The sequence below is a fragment of the Pelodiscus sinensis genome, chromosome 3 (assembly GCF_052426305.1).
Source record: "Pelodiscus sinensis isolate ZL-2025 chromosome 3, ASM5242630v1, whole genome shotgun sequence".
Lineage (NCBI taxonomy): Eukaryota > Metazoa > Chordata > Testudines > Trionychidae > Pelodiscus > Pelodiscus sinensis.
This window is the reverse complement of record NC_143054.1, coordinates 8,446,138-8,467,052: the sequence shown is the minus strand read 5'-3', so window position 1 is coordinate 8,467,052 and position 20,915 is coordinate 8,446,138. Positions and strand designations below refer to the sequence as shown.

General features: G+C 53.0%; 1 protein-coding gene across 9 annotated transcripts in view; it reads right to left on the bottom strand.

Moving 5' to 3' along the window:
- Positions 1-20,915, bottom strand: part of EFR3B (EFR3 homolog B) — a 161,313-nt gene that overhangs the window by 15,316 nt on the left and 125,082 nt on the right. For all 9 annotated transcript variants that reach the window (XM_006116729.5, XM_075923305.2, XM_025181494.3 and 6 more), the window contains 6 exons: positions 16,251-16,386; positions 11,190-11,345; positions 7,136-7,247; positions 4,867-4,918; positions 4,301-4,473; positions 2,088-2,163 (listed from right to left, as the gene is read on the bottom strand). In XM_006116729.5, the coding sequence (XP_006116791.2) occupies positions 2,088-2,163; positions 4,301-4,473; positions 4,867-4,918; positions 7,136-7,247; positions 11,190-11,345; positions 16,251-16,386 (705 nt within the window). The remainder of the gene's footprint in view (positions 1-2,087; positions 2,164-4,300; positions 4,474-4,866; positions 4,919-7,135; positions 7,248-11,189; positions 11,346-16,250; positions 16,387-20,915) is intronic.

Genomic DNA, 20,915 nt, shown 5'->3' with positions numbered 1-20,915 from the left:
TTCTTCCTCAGTAATTTTCCCCTGGACCATTTTCCCCCCCAACCTTTTTTTTTTTCTTCTTCTTTTTTGCTCAACAAAAATTCCTTGGTGTTCCTCATAAAAAAAAAATATATTGTTTGGTGTTCCTCGGTCTTAAAAAGTTTAAGAAACACTGCTCTAGCTTCTTATCACATGGTTCACACTAGGCTCTGTATTGGTTGTGGTTTGGTAGCTCCGCAGGGCCCCCGTCAGGCTGTGTCTACAAACCCGCAGGTTTCCCCAACCATCCGCACAAAATCTCGCCGCCAAATCCCACCTCCACTCGGGAGCCAGCTGTGCAGATGTACATTAAAGAGACGGAGGCTATAAACCTACGGGGAGTCCCTTCTGCCTGTTCCCCCACCCCAGGGCAGACCAGCAGGGATCTGGAAGCTGGTTCTCCTACAGTCAGAAGCCGTGGCTCTCAGCCTGAGGATCATGACCTCAGCATGGGCAGGTCATGTCTGGGGAACACAGAGTGTTCCTCCCGTCCTGAGCTTTCCTTATGAACTTGAATTAGCTTCCGTAGTTGCAGAGGAAACCTTGTGCGTGTAAACAGAGCAGCCACCCGGCTGTACAAACGAGGCGAGCGGGGCGTCAGTGAACAGAAGGTGCGTGTGCAGCGTACGAGACAGTTTTCAGATTTTTGGGGTTCTGTAGCAGTTGCAGTGATGGAAGAGGCAGGTGGAAGTAAGTTAATTGGGAGCGCTCAGGGCAGGACATTGTGTAAATGAGCACTGTAAACTTACTGGTAGCTGTGAAATTGTCCAGTGTAAATGGGGCCTCTGAAAAGATACCACCCAACAGTGCTCACGTGTCATAACCACGAGGGATGGGCAGCAGCCCGGGGACTAATGGGTTAACTGTACCTAGCCAGGTAGCATTCAGCCAATAGAAATGCAGGTAGGGATTTCAAACTGAGGCAAAGGAATTTGGGGGTTTTCCCTCCTGTGTCTCTGACCCAGTTTGCTCTAGATACTGAGGGAGACAGAAGACATGTGTCTCTCCAAGAAAAAATGTCCTCGTCATCTCCAGCCTGATCCTGGCCTGCATATTTATTCCTGCCTCTGGAAATTTCCACTACGTGCATCTGACGAAGTGGGTCTTTGCCCACGAAAGCTTATGCTCCTACACTTCAGTTAGTCTATAAGGTGCCATAGGACTCCTCGTCGCTTTTCCAAGAAAAAGACTCTTCATAATGTGTAAGTAGGGTAAAGTTTAGATAAATCCATTAGGTTTTATTGTTTTCTGGTGTGGGACTTTGGATCTGATATCTGTGCTGTTAGAAATGGGTTTTCCTCTCTTTTGTAACTAAGTTTTGGCCCATGGGAGTCCCCGTGAGTATATTAATTGGTGACTTTTTCCATCTAGTCATTATGCTTGCAACAGGAGTATTGTTTTGATAATAAAAGTTCTTTATTTTTTATTCACCTGGTATTGGTTCATTTCTGTGTCCTGGAAAATCCGTCAGTGGGATTTGCGTGCCTCTGACTGGGGAGAGCAGCCACAGACTGCAGTTTGTATTTTCTCTTTTCTTTTTCAAGCTCTTTGGGGAAAGAGCTTGGGGTGCCCTGGGGTTGGTTTCAAGCGTCCACCCCTGTTTGTGGGTTCAAAAGCACTTGATGGTGGCAGCAGATTTTTCCCCCCAAAATCTAGGTTTTTAGGATTTTGGGGGGAAGTTTTATACCAAAGATAAGGTTTGGGGTATTTTTGCAGGCCCCCACTTCTGCATTCATCATGCCAGAGTGGAGAATTAGCCTTGACACCACGTTATTAGATCCTACAGCACAAAGGATTCTGGGGAGAGCCACTCCCAAGAGAAAACAATGGATGGGCTTGGGGTGCAAAGGAACATTCGCAGGGCAGTGAGTGGAGATCTATTTGCACCTGTTAACGTATCTCCCACGATACTGGGTGCCCCCGGCACGGGCGGGCTAAGGCCTTTCCTCTCTTCCCCGCCGCATGACACGGGAAACGGGGCCACATCCCTTAGCCGGGTCACGTGCATTTTGTGGGCGAGCCACCCAGCATAACAGCCAGCCAGCTGCTCGGATCAGCCCCGTGCCTACCTTCTTCATGAAGACGGTATCTTGACGCGAACACTTGTCCACTTTCAGCTTCAGGACCGAGATGTCATTGATGATGCTGCCATTACAAAGACAAGGGGAAGGGAAATCTATGATGCAGACGGCAGACTTTGTAGGGGGACGACACCTGCCCTTCCTTAGTCTTCTGGGTAGAATGCAAACTGCCTCCTCCACACCCCCTGCTACAGTACCACCTCCAGGGAGTAAACTCGCCTGGCGAGACCTGATGTGGAGGCCAATGTTCCTTCTCATTTTTTCCATTCATGTGTGGAATAAATATTGTTACTGGCACCGAGGCATGTGCAGATGCGCACCACCGGTAGAAACTCATGCTGCCAGCTATGGGCGGCTGTGGGCGCTCTGCTAATCAGCTGTGTGGCATGTGAATTTCTCCTGGGTGGCCGCCCAAGCGCTCAGCTTCGAGGGCACACTGCTGGAGGCCCGTGGCACATTTGTAAAGCAAACTAAGCTATTAAGAGATGTAAACGACAAAGCTGTCACCTGACTTTAGCTGCAGTAGCCCAGCCCTATTCCTGCCCCAGCATGTCTGTCTGCAGTTACCTTCACTTGTAAGTAAGAACATCATGACTGGAACTCCCTGAGGGTATGTCTACACTACCCTCCTATTTCGAAATAGGAGGGTAATGTAGGCATACCGCACTTGCAAATGAAGCCTGGGATTTGAATTTCCCGGGCTTCATTTGCATAAGCCGGGCGCCGCCATTTTTAAATCCCGGCTGGTTCGAACCCCATGCTGCGCGGCTACATGCGGCACGAACTAGGTAGTTCGAACTAGGCAGTGGAATGAGGAGTAACAGTAGTTCGAACTAGGAAACCTAGTCCGAACTACCTAGTTCATGCCGCGTGTAGCCGCGCGGCACGGGGTTCGAACCAGCCGGGATTTAAAAATGGCGGCGCCCGGCTTATGCAAATGAAGCCCGGGAAATTCAAATCCCGGGCTTCATTTGCAATTGCGGTATGCCTACATTACCCTCCTAGTTCAAACTAGCGGGGTAGTGTAGACATACCCTGAGGGAGTGCCCTGTCTGTGCTCTGTGAGGGCATGTCTAGGCTACATCCCTCTTTCGAAAGAGGGATGTAAATTAGGCAGATCGAAATTGCAAATGAAGCCGGGATTTGAATTTCCCGTGCTTCATTTGCATAATGGCGGCCGCACGCCATCTAGACGCGGTTCTTTTGAAAAAAAAAATAACCCTTTTTCGAAAGAACCTGTAAACCTCATTTTTTCAGACATTACGGTTCTTTCAAAAACAGGGAGGGTTTCGAAAGAACCGCATCTAGACAGCGGTTTCACTTTCGAAAAGCCGTTTTTTGAAAGAACGCTCGGCCGCCATTATGCAAATGAAGCACAGGAAATTCAAATCCCAGCTTCATTTGCAATTTCAATCTGCCTAATTTACATCCCTCTTTGTAGTCTAGACATAGCCTGAGGCTACATCTACACTGCACAGTTATTTCGGAATAAGCTATTCGGGAACCGTTCTTTCAAAATAGCTTATTTCGAAATAGCACGTCTACACTGCAAAGAAGCCTCAAAATTAGTCCAAAGCAGGCTCCCCTGATGTAGATGTGCTATCTAGCTGTAGAGCCGCAGGAGGAATAATTTAGAATGGCCCTGGTGAAGGGCTATTTCAAAATAGCAGCAGTGGAGCATCTACACACGCCTTATTTTGAAATAGCTATTTTGGAATAGGCACTATTCTTAGTAGAATGAGGTGTACAGAAGTCGGAATAAGCCGTCTGTTATTTAGAAATTATTTCAAAATAACAAAATTGCTGTGTAGATACTCACATAATTATTTCGGAGTAACAGCCATTATTCCAAAATAACTTTGCTGTGTAGACACACTCTTAGGCTCCTAATACTTGCAGTACTTGGTTGAGCCTCTAGGCTCTGTGACATGAATACGGGCAGGAGGAGGCGGACTAGAAAGGTTTCATCTCGAAAGGGTTTTACAGACATTAATTAATAAACCTCACAACAGCCCCTGTGAGGACAGCACGGATCAATCCCCGTTTTACAGAAAAGGAAACCGAGGCACGGGACGATTGGTGTCCAGCATCCCAGAGGAAATCAGCGGCAGGAGCTCCTTGTTCTTGGCTCCCGGCCCTGGGATGTAACACTGGAGGCTGCTCCCAGCCACGGCCCTTCCGCGTGACACACACCAACGCACCTGATGGTTGAAAACTTGGGCCGGTTTCCATGGCGGTCAATGAAGCTGATCAGGATCTCGAGGACAAAGAGACGCAGGTCGGCGTCTTCCATCAAGGCGGCGGAGAGCAGCCGGTCCAGGAAGGAGCTGGGCAGGGCCGTGAGCATGTTGCTGCACTGGAAGCCCGTGGAGACCTGCGGGGCGCACAAGGTGGAGGATGATGTTAACTGGTGGGGAAAACGCCTGAAGCACTGCAGCCACCAATCCAGCACACAGGCCAGGGCTGCCCCTGCAACCTACCAGCATCTCTAGCTTTGAAAAGCAAGTAAATTAAACCCGCGTGGCTTAGCAATGCGCCAACCACGGAGCCACCCAGCCAGTCCCTGGCTTGGCGTATTCGACCAACCCGGGCTCTGCTCTTCGCACGAGAGCGAGCAATCAGACCCCGTGTCCATTCAAGCCTTGCTGAGGACTGGTGAGGGCCCGCAGGCTGACCCGCCGGCTGGCCACCAGCTGTCCTAGGGGGAGCCCTGTGCTGAGACTTCGCTCCCAAACCAACCATGTCTGCTCAGAGGACCCGTTCGTACCTGAAGGAGGGATTTCAGCAGCATTATCTGAGTCAGGCGATTCCGATTCTCCCTGCAAGGGGCAAAAAGAAACGCTGACCCCGGCGCGGAAAAGAGACGTCCGCAAATCCCAAACAGGCTGAGATGGAAAAGTCTATTCCCCCGCCAGGGCTCCCTGTGGGATATTTCCCTGTGCCCCAGGCAGGCCTCTTTGGTGGCTCAGGCAACCCTGGCCACACCAGCAGCACTAACACTGGGCACTATTCCCCAGTCAGAAAGATCTCTCTGCTCTACAGCCCGCGTGGTCCTTAACATCACGCCCTTGGCTCCTTCCTCTCCCTCCTTAGCGTGCACACAGCAGCTGTTTGTACTGCAATCACCTCCCCGGTACTGCCCAGCCAAGCACTCCAGACTGAGGCCTCATTCCAAAATCACTTTTGTCTCGTACCCGTGCAACACAACTGCATGCAGTGGAGACACGCCTGCTTTTCACTAGTCACTAGGGCGTAATGTATTCATTCTGCTCTGTCACTAGGCACAAACCAAGACTGTCATTATTGAATGTTTCGGGGTAAATCCGAAGGTCCCCACGTGGGGCCAATCTCCACTGGGAACACTGCTACGGCTCACAGGGGTGTGAATAATCCACACCCCGAAGGAAAGGAGACACTTCTCTAGAACTGGAAATGCAGGCTTCGGGGATTAGGTTCAAGCCCTTTATTGCCCCAGGAGCTAGGCCCATAAATTAAAGAAGAGTTTACACTAGCACATGTGTGTTTATGAAACAAAAAACAGGACTATGTAACACTTTAAAGACTAACAAGATGGTTTATTAGGTGATGAGCTTTCGTGGGCCAGACCCACTTCCTCAGATCAAAAAAAGATTTTTGATCTGAGGAAGTGGGTCTGGCTCACGAAAGCTCATCACCTAATAAACCATCTTGTTAGTCTTTAAAGTGCTGCATAGTCCTGTTTTTTGTTTCAGCTAGACCAGACTAACACGGCTGCGTCTCTATCACTATTCTACATGTGTGTTTATGGAGTCAGTTACTTCAAGGGGAGGAGAGCGGCCTCTAATTTCCAAGCTGCCGCTAGCAACCATGATAATTTTCCCCCAGATTGAGAAGGGAAACTGTCTTCTGTGGGAGGTCATTCAGTAAGTCAGTGGCAGGGAGGGGAATACCGGCCAGGAGTCTCCTGCCTGAAGCCCTAGCCCTGTGCATGCTTCCAGCCTCTAGCAGAACAGTCCATCAAACCTACATGGCTAATTCTGATGACACAACTACTCTCCTGTGGCAAGCCTGCCTGGAAGGATGGAGATGCAGCATTAAAGCATTTCATAAGCAGCAGGTTACAACAAACAAAAGGAAGTACTGTTCTGCACAATGCACAGTCAACCTGCGGAACTCCTTGCCAGAGGATGTTGTGAAGACTGAGACTACAACAGGGTTCAAAAAAGAGCTAGAGAAAAAGTCCCTCGGTAGTTCTGGTGTCCCTAGCCTCTGACTGCCAGAAGTTGGGAAAGGGTGACAGGATGGATCGCTCAATAACTACCCTGTTGTGTTCACTCCCTCTGGGGCACCTGGCATTGGCCACTGTTGGAAGACAGGCTACTGGGCAAAATGGACCTTTGGTCTGACCACGTCTGGCCATTGTTATTAAAGCTCTGCTCTCCCCAAGCTCTCTTGCCCAGGACAATGTCGTCAGGGACATACAGCAGGGCATGAGAAGGAAGAGGGAAGCCTTTTGCAGGTGACACACTGGATTCTCGTGCCTCCGTGACTGCACCACAGAGAGGCTTTGGAAGAGAATTGGCATGGCGAGTGCAGACAAAGAGAATGGCAGATCACAGTCCTCGGAGCCCACAATCACTGAAATGGCCGTGCCAGCGCCCTCGTGCACCAAGCACTGAGCGAGAGAGCAGGGCCGATGGGCCTTCACTCGCTCTCTGGCGTCTGCTGCTAAGAGGACCGGCTGCGGCGATGGGCACCCATCCAGTAAGAGCTGAAAGGGAGCTCCCCCGCTCATTCATAAAGGCCTGGCCCTCGCTACAGCCACCGGGGCCTAGACTTGAACCTGGGGCCTAGTGGTGGATGGTGTTTTCTCCCGCACAACGACTCAGGGGAGCAGCCCCAAGCGTCTGGGTGTGAACTAAACTCTTGTGCGTTGCACGTCCCAGAGGAGGCAGGGGAGGTGTCCCAATCCTTGACCAGCTTCCAGTGTGTCGCCCGAGCAAGGCTCCCTTTCGGCAGGAAGGGCAGGGAGAGAAGAGAAGGAAATTCGCCCTCACCCAGCTTTCCCGGCCTCGATCGCGTGGTGCAGAGAAGGCAGCGGGACCTTGCTCATGATAAAGAGCATGACCTCCGACTTCTGGTAGGTGGGGAGGGTGCTGGCAAAGGAACCTGAGAAGACAGACAGCGCTAAGAGCAGGCAAGACGGTCGAGCCGACAGGCAGAAGGAACACACAGACAGTTCCCCTTCCCCCTGCGGATGCGCCGACCTCTGCCCTCGGCAGTCAGCTGGAGACAGGGGGGGCAAGTCCGTTTATCTCCCCCACGACACGACACGCCTGGCAGACAGCCCCCAGGCTGAACCACGGGGCTGGCACCAGCAGGGAGGGCTTCCTCCTTCTATTCCAGCCTGCGGGAAGCCGGGGGCGGCCCACCGGCGTTGGTGGGAGGGGTTTATGTCACCGCAGGGGCGGAGCTTGAGTAACTCGTCACCAGCACCCAGCTCAATTCGGTCTTGACGGGCTTCGAGTGGGACCTGTTAGCTACTCAGAGGGCCGAAAATCAGCGGAAAGGCCCGTTGTAATCAGCACCCAGCCCGCAGAAGCAGCCTTCAAAGCAGCATCCTCCAGCACCTCCTGCTCCACTCAGCCACGAGCCTAGCAGCTCTCAGGCTCATGGTGCCTGCGGGGATACAGGGCGCAGGGAGGGCCACCCAGAGGAATAGGGGAACAGGAGGGGCACCCCAATTAGCACTTGAAATCCTGGCAAGGGCACAAGAGAGCAGTGCGCCTCCCGAGTCGCCCAGGCCCAGGACCGGGGTTGCCAGTCGGGGTCAGTACATCCCGCCACAGCAAGCGCCAGGGCCTGTCTGGCTAGAGTCGCTCCCGCTCCCATGTGTGTGCTTGGAACCATGAGTGGAGGAGCCACCCCGGCAGGGCAGCTCAGCTTGGCTACCAGCCTGCCAGGGATATGCAGCAGACACGCTGGCCGCAGGCCATGCACGGTGCACAGAGCAAGCCCCGAGGAGCTTAAGCAGTGGCCTGTAGCAGCTTCCTCGCTTGGGTTTTATGGTCTCCCTGCATGACCCTGCCCAGCACTCTCACCCCACCACCAGGGAGGGGTAAGCTGCACCGGGCGTGGGCTCCTAAGGCAGACGGACCAGCCCAGCAGGCAACGTGCTACCCTTCCACTGCTCTGAGTGACGGGCGGACCTGGATCAGACGCGTAAAGCCTGCGGCAGAAGCCTAGACCTGCAGGGAGGCTGGTAGCTCCTCATTAGCTCAAGCCCACAGTCCCTTCTTCCTACCTCCACCGCCCCCCACCTCTCTGCAAGGCTGGGCTGTTAAATTCTGAGCTCCGTACACAGCGCCCAAAGCGCACCAGGGCAAAGGGAAATCTGCCTAGAGCCGGAATCTCTCCGCAATTCCTTGTGTCCAGCCTCTGAGATGAGGCATAGTGGGAATCTGTGGGCAGATGCGGCCCTCTGCTGCTCCTTCATTGTCATTGCAAGCCAAGTGAAACGGCTATTCCTCAATTCACCCCACGAAAGCTCATGATACTAGCTATATATTTTTGTTAGTCTCTCAGGGTGTGTCTACACTTGCACCCTCTTTCGAGAGAGGGATGCAAATGCAGCTGAGCGAAATTGCAAATGAAGCGCGGATTTGAATTCCCTGCGCTTCATTTGCATAATCACGGACCGCCGCTATTTCGAAATACCCTACGTGTAACCCTTATTCCTCATACAACTTTTTGGCTCTTGGCCTAGCTGGCTCAATGCAAACATTTCCTGTGGACCACTAATAGTTAATGGAAATTCACCATTAATTACATAATTACACCCGAGCCATTTTGCTAGTGCTGCAGCTAAGGAGAACGGTTTAATTTAATCGGTAAGAAAGGAAATATTAAATTATTAAACAGATTAAGGGCTTTAACTTTCTCATGTTAGTTTATCAAACTTCATTTTAAATAAAGTACAATATTAATTTATGTCCAACACAAAAAGTTTCAATGTTTTCTTTATTTATGGCAGGGGTGGGGAACCTTTTTTGTGTCAGGAGCCATTGACCCAAAGAAAAATCAGTTGGGGACCACACAAGTGAGAAGCAAAAAAACCCCTCCAGAACTTCCAATCCTTACTGATGTGGTCCTCAACTGAGATATCTCACTCTTCTGGCACACCAGCCCCAAAGGGCGAGGGGGAGGGACAGAGAGGACTGAGGTTTAGTGCTTCCTATGGGCTGGATTTACTCTTATGGGGTTCTGGGGTGAGTGGATTTTGTGGACCCCACTAGGATCTGGGGTGGGGACAAAAATGAGGGGTTCAACATGTGGGCTGCCAGTGAGTGGGTTAGGGATGGGGGTGCAAGATCTGGGTGGGAGGTGGGATGCAGGAGGGGATGAAGGTGCAAGGTCAGGGTGGGAGGTAGGATGCAGGAGCAGGCTAGGAGTTGGGTGTCTGTCTGGGGGGAAGGAGCAGGAGCAAGGGAAGGTGCAGAGTGTGGCCAGCAGGGAGGATGCAGGAGCAAGGGTGGGTTCAGGGGCAGAGTGGGGGTAGGGTGTCAGGCCAGGAGGGAAACCAGTGCTGGTGCTCCAGCTTCGAGGGCGGGGAGGCGAGGGCTGAAACGCCAGCGCAGGATCCCTGCTGTGGAGGAAGGGAAGACAGGGGTGAGGGGGCCGGAGTTCAAACTGCAGACAACCTAGAACTACTTATATCCATAGATATAGATATAGCCATAGATATATAAATAAATATTGGTTTCTGTTATTTCCACTCCAGCTCATGTGAGGAAGTGGGCTTTGCCCATGAAAGCTCATGATTCTATATATTTTGGTTAGTCTCTAAGGTGCCACAGGACCACTCCTTGTTTTCAATAATTTGTTTATTCTGCATAAATAGTCCTGATTTGCGGCCCCTCCTGTCCGGGCACCCCTCCACCAGGCTGTCCTACGTGGAAAAACACAAACCCAGATGACAGATCCATCCAATTCATGGGGAAAAAAACCCAATAAGGAGGCCTGTAGCACCTTAAAGAGTCTTTACAGTGCCCCAGGACTCCTTGCTGGTTTTGCTGAAACAGACTAACATGACTACCCCTCTGAATCCAGTTCAGGGCTACTTATGATTTAAACTGGATCCAAATTTCTGCCAAAGCATCCATGACCTATGGGAAGTCAATTGACCCCTCCAGGAAATGTACACATCAGACATAAATGAAATGATGGCAGGATAAAGAAATAGACCCCCCCATCCCGAGAAACTCATGGATTTGTGTTTTCCATACGGCTGATTTGGAAAACAAGCTGTTCTAAAAGAACTCCACTGGGATCTGCAATCAGCAATTACTGCTCATAACGATCATTCAGTTAGACAGCTCTGATATTACTTCCCCCTAACCATTTCCCAATGCCGCTGTTACACATCCCTGTTGTCTAGAGCAGTGTTTCTCAACCTTTTTTTATAAAGTACCCCTTTAAAAAAAAAGTACACCCAGTACCTACAGTTTTCACACACACACACACACACACACACACACACACACATTTTTTTTTCTACCATTGCAACACATTTGTTTAAACAACTTAATTGTAGCTGGGCGGGTGATGACATTTTTAGGTGTAAAAAGTACAAAAATAATAAAACTTAAAACAAACATTCAGTTTTCTCCACATTTCAGTTCTGTTGACGTACCCCCCAGACTTCTCGAGTACCCCTGAGGGTGCTCAGACCACTGGTCGAGAAACACTGGTCTATAGAGCCTGATCCTAAGTCAATGGGAGTCTGTGGGCTTTGGAGTAGACTCACATATGAGGCTAAAATTAAATTGTCTTGGTGTATAGTGTTAGAGAGACTCTGACAGTCTGGGGGAACATCAATTAGACCTGGGCACCAGACGCCTGGCCCCTCCTGGGCTAGCACGTTGTGCTGCTCTGCGGGCAGGAGATTTGGATCGTTTCTCGTTGGACGGCTCTGGTTTTCGCAACCATCCAATCGCCAGTGTCCAACCCGACCAGCAGCAGCAGCAAAGGACAGCCCCTGGTCCAAACGCATCCTTCCTAGCAGAGCGGGCCCCGGCCGGCCAATGAGGATGGAGCGCGCAGCCTGCGTACCTGTGGTCTTGATGACGGCCTCTTGGAACATCCGCTCTTCGTGCTCCTTGATCTTGGTATTGACGACGGCCCCATCGTAGCTGCCCGTCAGCTCATAGTCGATGCTCAGCCGGAGCTGCCTCAGCAGGGTGTTAAATACTTCCAGCACTGTCGGGCCTGAGGGGGTAGAGACAGATAGGCATATATCATCACACTGAGCCCTTAGAGGTCAGTATCACTAGCCCCCTTTGATAGACAGGAAAGTACTTGGCCAGACACCCTGCAGACCCAGGGCAGAGCTAGGAATTGAACTCAGCTCTCCAGAGACCCAGGCCTGCAGTCTAGCTAATACAGCCCATTGCTTCCATGCAGCCAGCCCTGCTGCTCTTACTGGAACACGCAGCCCCGACTGGTAGAAAGAAAGGGGGTAGAAAGAAAGGGCCGGTTGAACATGGGCACAACCTGACATCCCAGGCTCAGGGGATGTTCCCTCTAATCCATTCCAGCCATGTGCGGATTTTTTCCATCCCTATGCGGAATAATTGTTTCTCTGTGCACTGAGGCATGTGTGAATGTGCACCACCAATTCAAAACACAAACCTAGTGGTGGGCACTCTGCTAATCAGCTGGGTGGCGTCTGTAGCTCTCCTGAGCGGCCGCATAAGTGCCTAGCGTACCGGGAGAACTGCTCGGGGCTGTGGTGGACACCACTGACTCACCCCTCCCAGTTTGAACCTCGCCTCCCACCTCTCGCATCTGCACCAGCACAGACCCCACACTGAGGATCATTTCCAAAAGCACCGTCTGGGGTTTGCCTGCACAGAAGGGAACCAACCGTCCCACCGATTTGTTAGTCATTTGGGCCCAAGCCCTTGTTGGACCCAACTCAACTCAATGAGGAGTCTGGCCTCTGGGGAAAAATCCCCACCCCGATATGTCCCACAAAAGAAATCAGGTCCCCCAGCAAGCAATGCTTGGACAGATCACACCAGACAACCCAAACGATGGAGCAAGCCCAGCCTGGAGCAGCTCCATCCGTGGCCACCACGGAGACGGGCAGTACCAGTGATCAGGACAAGCTCTCATGTAGAACAGGCCAGGGCCCAAGGGAGGAAGCGGGCGGGGTTTCGAAACAGGCTCAACGTCAGCCTAGCTCTGCTCCCAGCAAACGGGTGTGAGCACTCGGTGCAGGGCAGAGATCTGGGGCAACGCTGAGCGCTCTTGAAAGCCCCGGCCGGCACGGCTCAGGAACGTCATGACAAGAGTCTGCATGCAGCCTGGTTACAACACAGTAATGGCTCCCCACATGACACTGCAGGGAACTCCCCCGGAGCTGCAGACCACCTCCCCACCGTCTGCTCCGAACGCAGGGTGCACGTCTCTGGCCTGCTCGCTCCAACACAGCGCAACACCCGGGTTAATCCTAGAATCGCTGAATGCTAGAATGGAAGGGACTTCGAGAGGTCATCGAGTCCAGTCCCCTGCCCTCATGGCAGGACCAAGCACCATCTAGACCATCCCTGACAGGTGTCTGTCTAACCTGCTCTTAAATATCTCCAGTGATGGAGATTCCACAACCTCCCTAGGCAATTTATGAAATGCTTAACCACTCTGACCATTAGGAAGTTTTTCCTAATGTCCAATCTAAACCTCCCTTGCTGCAAATTAAGCCCAGTGCTTCTTGTCCTATCATCAGAGTAAGGATGTTAAAATACGGTTAATTGACTAGTCGACGGAATTTCCATCAACTAGCCAATAGGCACTTCTGCATTCCTCCTTTGAAATGTACTCTGGGGCTCTTGTCCGTTTCAAAGGAGGAATGCACAACTCCTCCTACAGCCCAGGGCCGGCGGGAAGTCCCGCTGACTCCCGGCTGCACGCAGGCGCCTGCTTTGAAATGCACAAGAATCTCCAGCAGGTGCATTTCAAAGCCCTGGAACCCGGGAATCGGGGGGGAGGACCCAGAGCCCGGGGTCAGCTGGGGACTATGCTGCATGCCACTAGGAGCCCGGGGTCAGCTGGGAAATGCCGCAGGGAGCCCGGGATCAACTGGGGAGTCCCCAGCTGACCCCGGGCTCCTAGCGGCATGAAGCATAGCATGGAGCCCGGGGTCAGCGGGGGACTCAGAGTCCCCTGCTGATCCTGGGCTCCATGGCTTTGAAATGCCCATGGCTGATCCTGGGCTCCATGGCTTTGAAATGCCCATGGCTGATCCTGGGCTCCATGGCTTTGAAATGCCCATGGCTGATCCTGGGCTCCATGGCTTTGAAATGCCCATGGCTGATCCTGGGCTCCATGGCTTTGAAATGCCCATGGCTGATCCTGGGCTCCATGGCTTTGAAAGAGTCCCCGCTAGGGACTCTTGTGCATTTCAGAGAAGACACCTGCGTGCAGCCCGGAGTCAGCAGAACTTCCCACTGGCCCCGGGCTGTACACAGAGTTCCATATTCCTCCTTTGAAATGTTCAAGAGCCCCAGTGGGGGATTTTGTACATTTCAAAGGAGGAATGCAGAAGTGCCTATTGACTAGTCAAAAAACTATCCGATAAGCAAATGCTTATTGGATAGTCGACTACTTGACTAGTCTTCAACATCCTTACCTCAGAGGTCAAGGAGAACAATTTTTCTCCCTCCTCCTTGGAACACCCTTTCAGGTACCTGAAAAGCACTATCAAGTCCCCTCTCAGTCTTCTCTTTTCCAAAGTAAACAAGCCCAATTCTTTCAGTCTTCCCTCAGTGGCCACATTAACTAGACCTTTCATCATTTTTGTTGCTCTTCTCTGGACCTTCTCCAATTTCTCCGCATCTTTCCTGAAATGCGGTGCCCAGAACTGGACACAATACTCCAGGTGAGGCCAATCAGCACAGAGTAGAGCGGAAGAACGACTTCTCGGAAGCCAACCCCCCCCACAGCCCTACCAAACCAGTCACTCCACTGCAAGCACTGCTGCTCCTGGGAGAGGCCAAGAGAACAGCTGGCACGCATGCTGTGCGGTCATGCCGCTGACTGCACCACTGGAGGGGTTAGATACCATGGGGATGTGAGAGCCTCACAAGGACACATGGGAACAGACCAAACTCTAGAGAGACGAGGTGAGGGAGGGAACCGACTCCTGTGGGGAAGAGAGACATGCTTTTAGCCACCCCGAGCTCTTCTCCAGGTCACTGTCTCTTTAAGGGACCGACAGCACCAACCACGCTGCCTACGGAAGAAGCCCCGGCAGTTTTGCTAGAGGAGCTGCGCAGGATCATACCGAGCTGCCCAGAGCATGCTGGGAGTATTGCACAGAGCATGCTGGGAGTATTGCACAGAGCTTACTGGGAGACCTGGGCTCTGTTCCCAGCTCTGCCATCCATCTTGAGCAACTCACGTCACTGAGCCATGCCTCAGTTTCCTCTCCCAGCCCTGCTCTCATCTATTTTGCTTGCCAGCTCTTTGGGCCTGAGAGCATCTCTCACTGTGTGTTGGCGAGGCGCTCAGCACAGAGATCCTGCTGAGCTCCTGTAAGGCCGTTAACAACTACCCAGTTTCTCCCAGGGCCAGTGTGTGTCTGATGCACCTCTGGCCAGAAAACACTTGTAAGGAACATACATACAAGAAAGAAAGGCACAGTAAAGATGGAGGGAAAGGCGGGAAATGTAGCCAAAAGCAAAGCACAGTGGAATCCTGATTATGTGCACCTCTTTCTCAAATATCCTGCCCGCTCATTATCCTGTTCTACGGACCCCGTCTCATCAGCTGCTTTTTGCAAATAGGAAAAGTGAAGCACAGATGGGTTAGGTAACCTACCCAAGGTCAAACAGCGGGACAGTGCCAGAGCTGGGAATTGACCCTCGGAGTTCAACGCCCAGACCCGGCTGAGACACCATGCTCTCTGTCCTGGTGTGCTGGAGACACAGGAGCTCAGAGCTAGGAAACCTGCAGCCCCAAGGAACCCAGGATAGAAGAGAGTCTGATGAACAGACAGAATACATTCATCTGCCTTTGTGTGGTGCAGGGCGCCAGGAGGCCAGGACGGTAAGGACTCCTGGGTCTATGCCCCCCAGTGCTAAGCACAAGGAACAACCCCTCTCCGGTCAGGCTTCTGCGATTCTGCCTCCCAAAGCAGGAGCGTGGCGCACAGGGGATCCAGACGGCTGCGCTGTCCAAATGCCGGCACCAATCCTTTAAAGCCTATAATCCCTGTCTGCACGTGCTCAGCTCAGCCCGTAAACCAGCCCCTCCACTGGCCCATAAAGCCAGCTGGGCTTGAGCGATATTATGGGCCCCTGCCTCATCCCACCCGGGACAACGGAGCGTGGCTGCTGCCCGAGGCGGGAGCAAGGAGCTGGCGGCAGAGGTAAAAGCCTTGCTGGGCAGCCTGCCTCTCCAAACGCCCCCTGAGAACAAACCTCGGATGCACCATTCTCCCCACAAGGCTCAGCAAGGTCCGGCTCTCTGAGCTGGCGCCCACAGGGCCAGAGCCAGGCTGAGCCGTTCCCCGAGGACACAGCCCCACGGGCCCCAGCGATCGGCCACGCCACGGTCAATTTCTCTGTCGCGTTCCCTTCCGTGGTGCGCAGAGGTTCCCCCGCTGGCGCCGCGGCCCGTGCCACGTGCGGGGCGACTGCCGGCATCGCGGCAATGCCCCGTCTCGCCCCACACTCTCAGAAGGCAACGGACAGAAATGCCGACGGTCACTGCAGGGCGGAGGTTTGCGCCTGAGAACCAAGCACAGCGCCTCTCAGAGCCGTCACTGCTGCCGGCCCTGGCCAGCCGGAAATCTCCACCCGGCCGGGAGCTCAAGCCCAGAAAGGCAGATGCCGACTTAGTGGCCGGAGAGAAGGGGAAAGACAGGGCAGGCACCAAGCTCCAGAGCGGCCCCGGTGGCGGTGTTGAGCGACTGACCCGTCCAGGAGACGGAATAAGAGGGGGAAGTGCTGAAGATCCCCTCGGAAGTAGTTCCCACTGGCTGTCCCAGCAGACACTGAGTCTCTCATGCTCCTTTCCGGCTTCCACTAAAAAATAAATGCCTCCTCCCCGCCCACCTGCACGTCAGCATCCCCCCGCCACACTGTGAGGCTCGCTGGGTCCCCTCCTTACCCACGGATCCGGAGGCCGCGATGACAGCTGCCTCCGACAGGACCTCCACGATCCCAGCCCGCACGGTGGCCGCGCTCTTACTGTTGGCATCCAGGTGTCCCAGGAGCTGCTGGATCACGAGGTGGGAATGCTGCGGCTAGAAGGAAAGCAGGGAGACAGATGGCTGGTGAGCCAGGCAGATCTCAGCTGCTTCACCGCCCGGCGGCTCGTTTCCCAGCTCGCCGACCGGGGGCGCTCTCTGGGGTCAGATGAACTGGCCCCCGGAGCAAGGCCCAAAGCTGGGTGTGCGTTCACAGCTCCTGCCCGAGTCACGGGGGTTTCACACGGAGCACAGGGCCGGGCCCCCATCCGCAAAAGCCAGGCCTGCCAACTCCAAGGGGGAAACTCCTGCCTCTGACATCAGTGCAAGACTCACATGAGGGCAGAATCCAGCCTGCTTTCCCACAGCAGACCGCCCCAAGCCTCCAGGTCCCTGGTAAATCATCCTCAATTCCAGGCCTCACAGCCAGCCCCCCAAACCCTCCCCACCATGGAGAAGGATCCCTTCTTCACTGACCCGTTCCTGGCCACACAGTAGAGGCCATTCAAAAAGCACACCCACAGCACGGAACTATTGACATCTGTCTGCGGAAAATTCCACAGCAGGCCAAATTCTGCGCCCACCTACAGCCCGGATAAAGTCATTGCCACCAGGGACTCACTGAGCTCAATTTAACACCTGTGAGTGATCAATTTAACACGTCACTCCTGACTACACCCACCCACCTGGGCCAATCGTTCCCTGCATGCCACAGGCAGGCAGGCATGACAGGCCGCCGACAGGGGACAGAACCAGGGACCTTCAGCACCAAAAGCCTCTGCTGCTCCAGCTAACGGAGATGCTCCTTTACGCCAGGAAGGAGGCTGGTAGCACAGTGAGACACGCTCACACAGACCGCATCTGGACAGAGGCGCAGGGGAACAGACGGTGTGAGGAACCACCCGTCACTGACCCAGGCACAAACTTGGTGCCTTAGCAGGTCTGTTCAGGTGCTGTTCTAGATACCCAATAGAAAGGTGCTTACTCCTCCTGCTACACTATCCACTTGACCTTGGATTTAGCTGATGCTCTGAGAATCCCAGACGGGAAGGGAAACTCTGTGCGGCTTGAAAGCTTCTCTCTCACCAACTTGCGCTGATGAGAGACAGACAGCAAGAGAGACGGAGGGGAAAAGGGAGAGAGACTTTCGAGCAGGGTTGTAGAAGTTGAACTGGTTAACCAGTCTCCCAGTAAGCATTAGCCTTACCAGCATGCTTACCCAGTAACCGGTTAACCAGAGAACCAGGCCCGGCCAGAGCAGCCCTTCACCCACAGTGGCCCAGCCGGCAGGACCACAACTGCGACAGGCCTGGCCGGAGCAACCCCCCTTTTCCCCAAAGTGCAGTGGGCCCGGACAGGGCAGCCTCCAGGCTGTGGCACGGTGTGTCCAGCCAACCAGAGCAGCCCCCACCTATGGTGCAGCAGGCCAGCCTGAGCAGCCCCCAGCTGTGGTGCACGGGGGGGGCCAACCAACCAGAGCAGCCCCCAGCCCTGCGGGCCCAGCTGGGTTGAAACAGCCCCACCCACAGAAGGCCAGCATGGAGGAGACCCCTGCCCATGGTGGGCTGGCTGGCAGAGCCCCAACTGCGGGATCCCAGCCCTCCATAGTTCACTGGTTAACTTTTATAAGGAGTATTGACATCCCTACTTTCGACCAACACGGATCTCTTGTCCAGGTCCGGCAGAGGTCCTCCAGTGGTACAGCTAAATGCAAGGTCCCTTGCAATATGTGCTTACTCCTCCTGCTAAACTACCTGGCTGTGTCTACATTGGCACCCTTTTCCGGAAAAGGGATGCTAATGAGACCCTTCGGAATTGCAAATGCCCCGGGGATTTAAATCTTCCCCGCGGCATTTGCATGAACATGGCTGCCGCTTTTTTCCGGCTTGGGGCTTTGCCGGAGAAAAGCGCCAGTCTAGACGGGGATCTTTCGGAAAATAAAGCCTTTTCCGGAAGATCCCTTATTCCAACTGAAAATCAGGAATAAGGGATCTTCCGGAAAAGGGTTTATTTTCTGCAAGATCCCCGTCTAGACTGGCGCTTTTCTCCGGCAAAGCCCCGAGCCAGAAAAAAGCGGCAGCCATGTTCATGCAAATGCCGCGGGGAAAATTTAAATCCCCGGGGCATTTGCAATTCCGAAGTGTCTCATTAGCATCCCTTTTCCGGAAAAGGGTGCCAATGTAGACACAGCCCCTGTGTCACCTTGGATTTAGCTGACGCCCTGAGAACCTCTCTCAGACGGGAAGGACAGCGCCGTGTGGCTTGAAAGTGTCTCTTCCCCCCAACTGGAGTTGGTCCAATAAATGATTAAACATGAGCACTTATGAAGGGAGAACGTACTGATTGCGTATCCTTCAAACGGGCCCTGGCGAGTGACTTGCACCCGGCATTTAGATGCTGTACAAAATGGATTGTATAAAATCTAAAGACAATGGGCATTGTGCTGTTTACAAGATAAAAAAATGCAATGAAGACAAGCACTCCCCAGAGACAGCAGGGCTAAGCTGGCGGGAGAGAGACGTGAATCAAAACGAACTCGAAACAAAAGTGACACAGACACCGCAGGTACCTCTCTGCCCCCATCGCTGTAGTATCGAATGCAGTGCTTCCCAGCTGCCAGGCCACGCCCATGCCTTGACAGGCAAGAGCTGCCGGGGGAGCAAGCTGGAGGCTGCTCTGCCCCTGCAGCCAAGTGTCTAGTCCAGCTCCTCTCCCCTGGCATGGAGCAGTGGTGCAACCAGGGCAGGACGGACCCAACTGTTGCCAAAGGAGCCACAGAGAGACCACCAGGGAGCCCTGGCTGCTGATAGAGGCCCCCTGCAAAGATGTGAGACCTTCCCATTTGTCCCATGTGGGTCCCCTGGTCCTGGAGGCGGATGGGAGCATCCTGGCTTCTCATGCTGCAGCTGCTCATGCCTTCCCCAGGGTGCCAGGTAAGCAGGAGCCGCTCTGCCCAGTTCACATGTGGGGCGTGCGGGCTGGGGGGCCCAGCTGTGTGCGTCTCCCTCTCTCCAGGGGTGGGGACTAGTGCAGTGAGGTGGAGATAGAGGGGAGTTTGGGGTGTCTAACTTGTTTCCCTCTGGGCTAAGGGCAGAACAAAAGGCCTAGCTCATGACATTTGCATGATCACATTTCAATCAAAGTTGACATAGGTGTTAATGGCTCAAGATACGAAAGGAAAGATTCTTTTAACACAATGTTGTAGCTATCTGCAAACTCTGATCCATTACAACAAAATATATTGTGTGTGTACAGATGCAATGTAAAATAACACGAGACCGCTTTCCATTAATTACCATAATGATGCAAATAAAATGTTACTGGTCCACCAAGAGTTTGTGAATGGGTTTGCTGGTCTGTTGTATAAAAAAGGCCGGGAACCACTGATCTAAGGGATTTATCCTGACCACTGCACCGTGAGGCAGGGCACAAATGGGAAACTGAGGCACAGGGCTGCTACGTGATGTGGCCAAAATTCCACAGGAAACCAGTCGCTGAGCTAGCAGCTGAAGCCTGGTCACCACACCCAGAGCCCTAACTGCCAAGCCATCCTTCCTCGCCCTTAGCCCAGCCGTGCAAGGGGGAAAGAAGATAAATAAAACAACGTGATAGGTGAAAAGAACATTGGCTACATGAGAAGGAAGGAAGGAACATAACAGTCCAGACACAAATCTGTTTTCACTGGGATTCAAGCACAGAGATGATGGTAACATCTCTGATCACCTACAACCCCTCCCCACCCCCCGCCCCCCGTATTGGCTTCCTTTCTCCAGACTAAACATGCCCAGGGTTTTTAACCTTTTCTCGTAGGTCCTTTGACCACTTTTGTTGCTCTCTTCTGAACTCTCTCTAATTTGTCCACATCTTTCCTAACAGGTGGCACCCAGCACGGGGCTCAGTGCTCCTACTCCAATGCTCAGCCGTGCCGAGCAGAGCGGGACAACAGCCTCTCGTGTCTCACATCCAACACTCCTGTTCCTACACCCCGGAGTGCCATTAGCCTTTTCTGCATCTGCACCACATTGCTGACTCCGATTCAGCTTGTAACCCTTTAAGTCCCAGATCTTTCTTAGCAGCACCACCTCCTATCCGGTGAGTCGCCGTTTTGTAGCTGTGCTGTTGATATTTCCTTCCTAAGTGAAGTACGTTGCATTTGTCTTCTCTGCATTTCATCTTTTGATTTCAGACCAGTTCTCCGGTTTATCCAGGTTGTTTTGAATTCTAATCCGTCTGTCAAAGCGCTTGCAACCCCTACCAGCATGGTGTCGTCTGAATACTCTCTATTCCATTATCCAAGTCATTAAGGAAAATATTGATTAGTACGGGCACCAGGACTGAACCCTGTGAGACTCCTCTGGGAGGATGTCGGATAGCAAACCAGTGAAAACTACTCTCTGAAATCAAGGTATATCACATCTACAGCTTCCCCTATCCACTAGGCCGGTGACCAGGAAATTTGGCTTTGCAATGATCTGTTCCTGATCACACTGGCTATAGCTGCTAGCCCTATTCCCCTCCAGCTGCTGACAAACACTCTTCCATACTTTGTTCCAGTATCTTTCCAATATCCTACACAGGGTCAAATT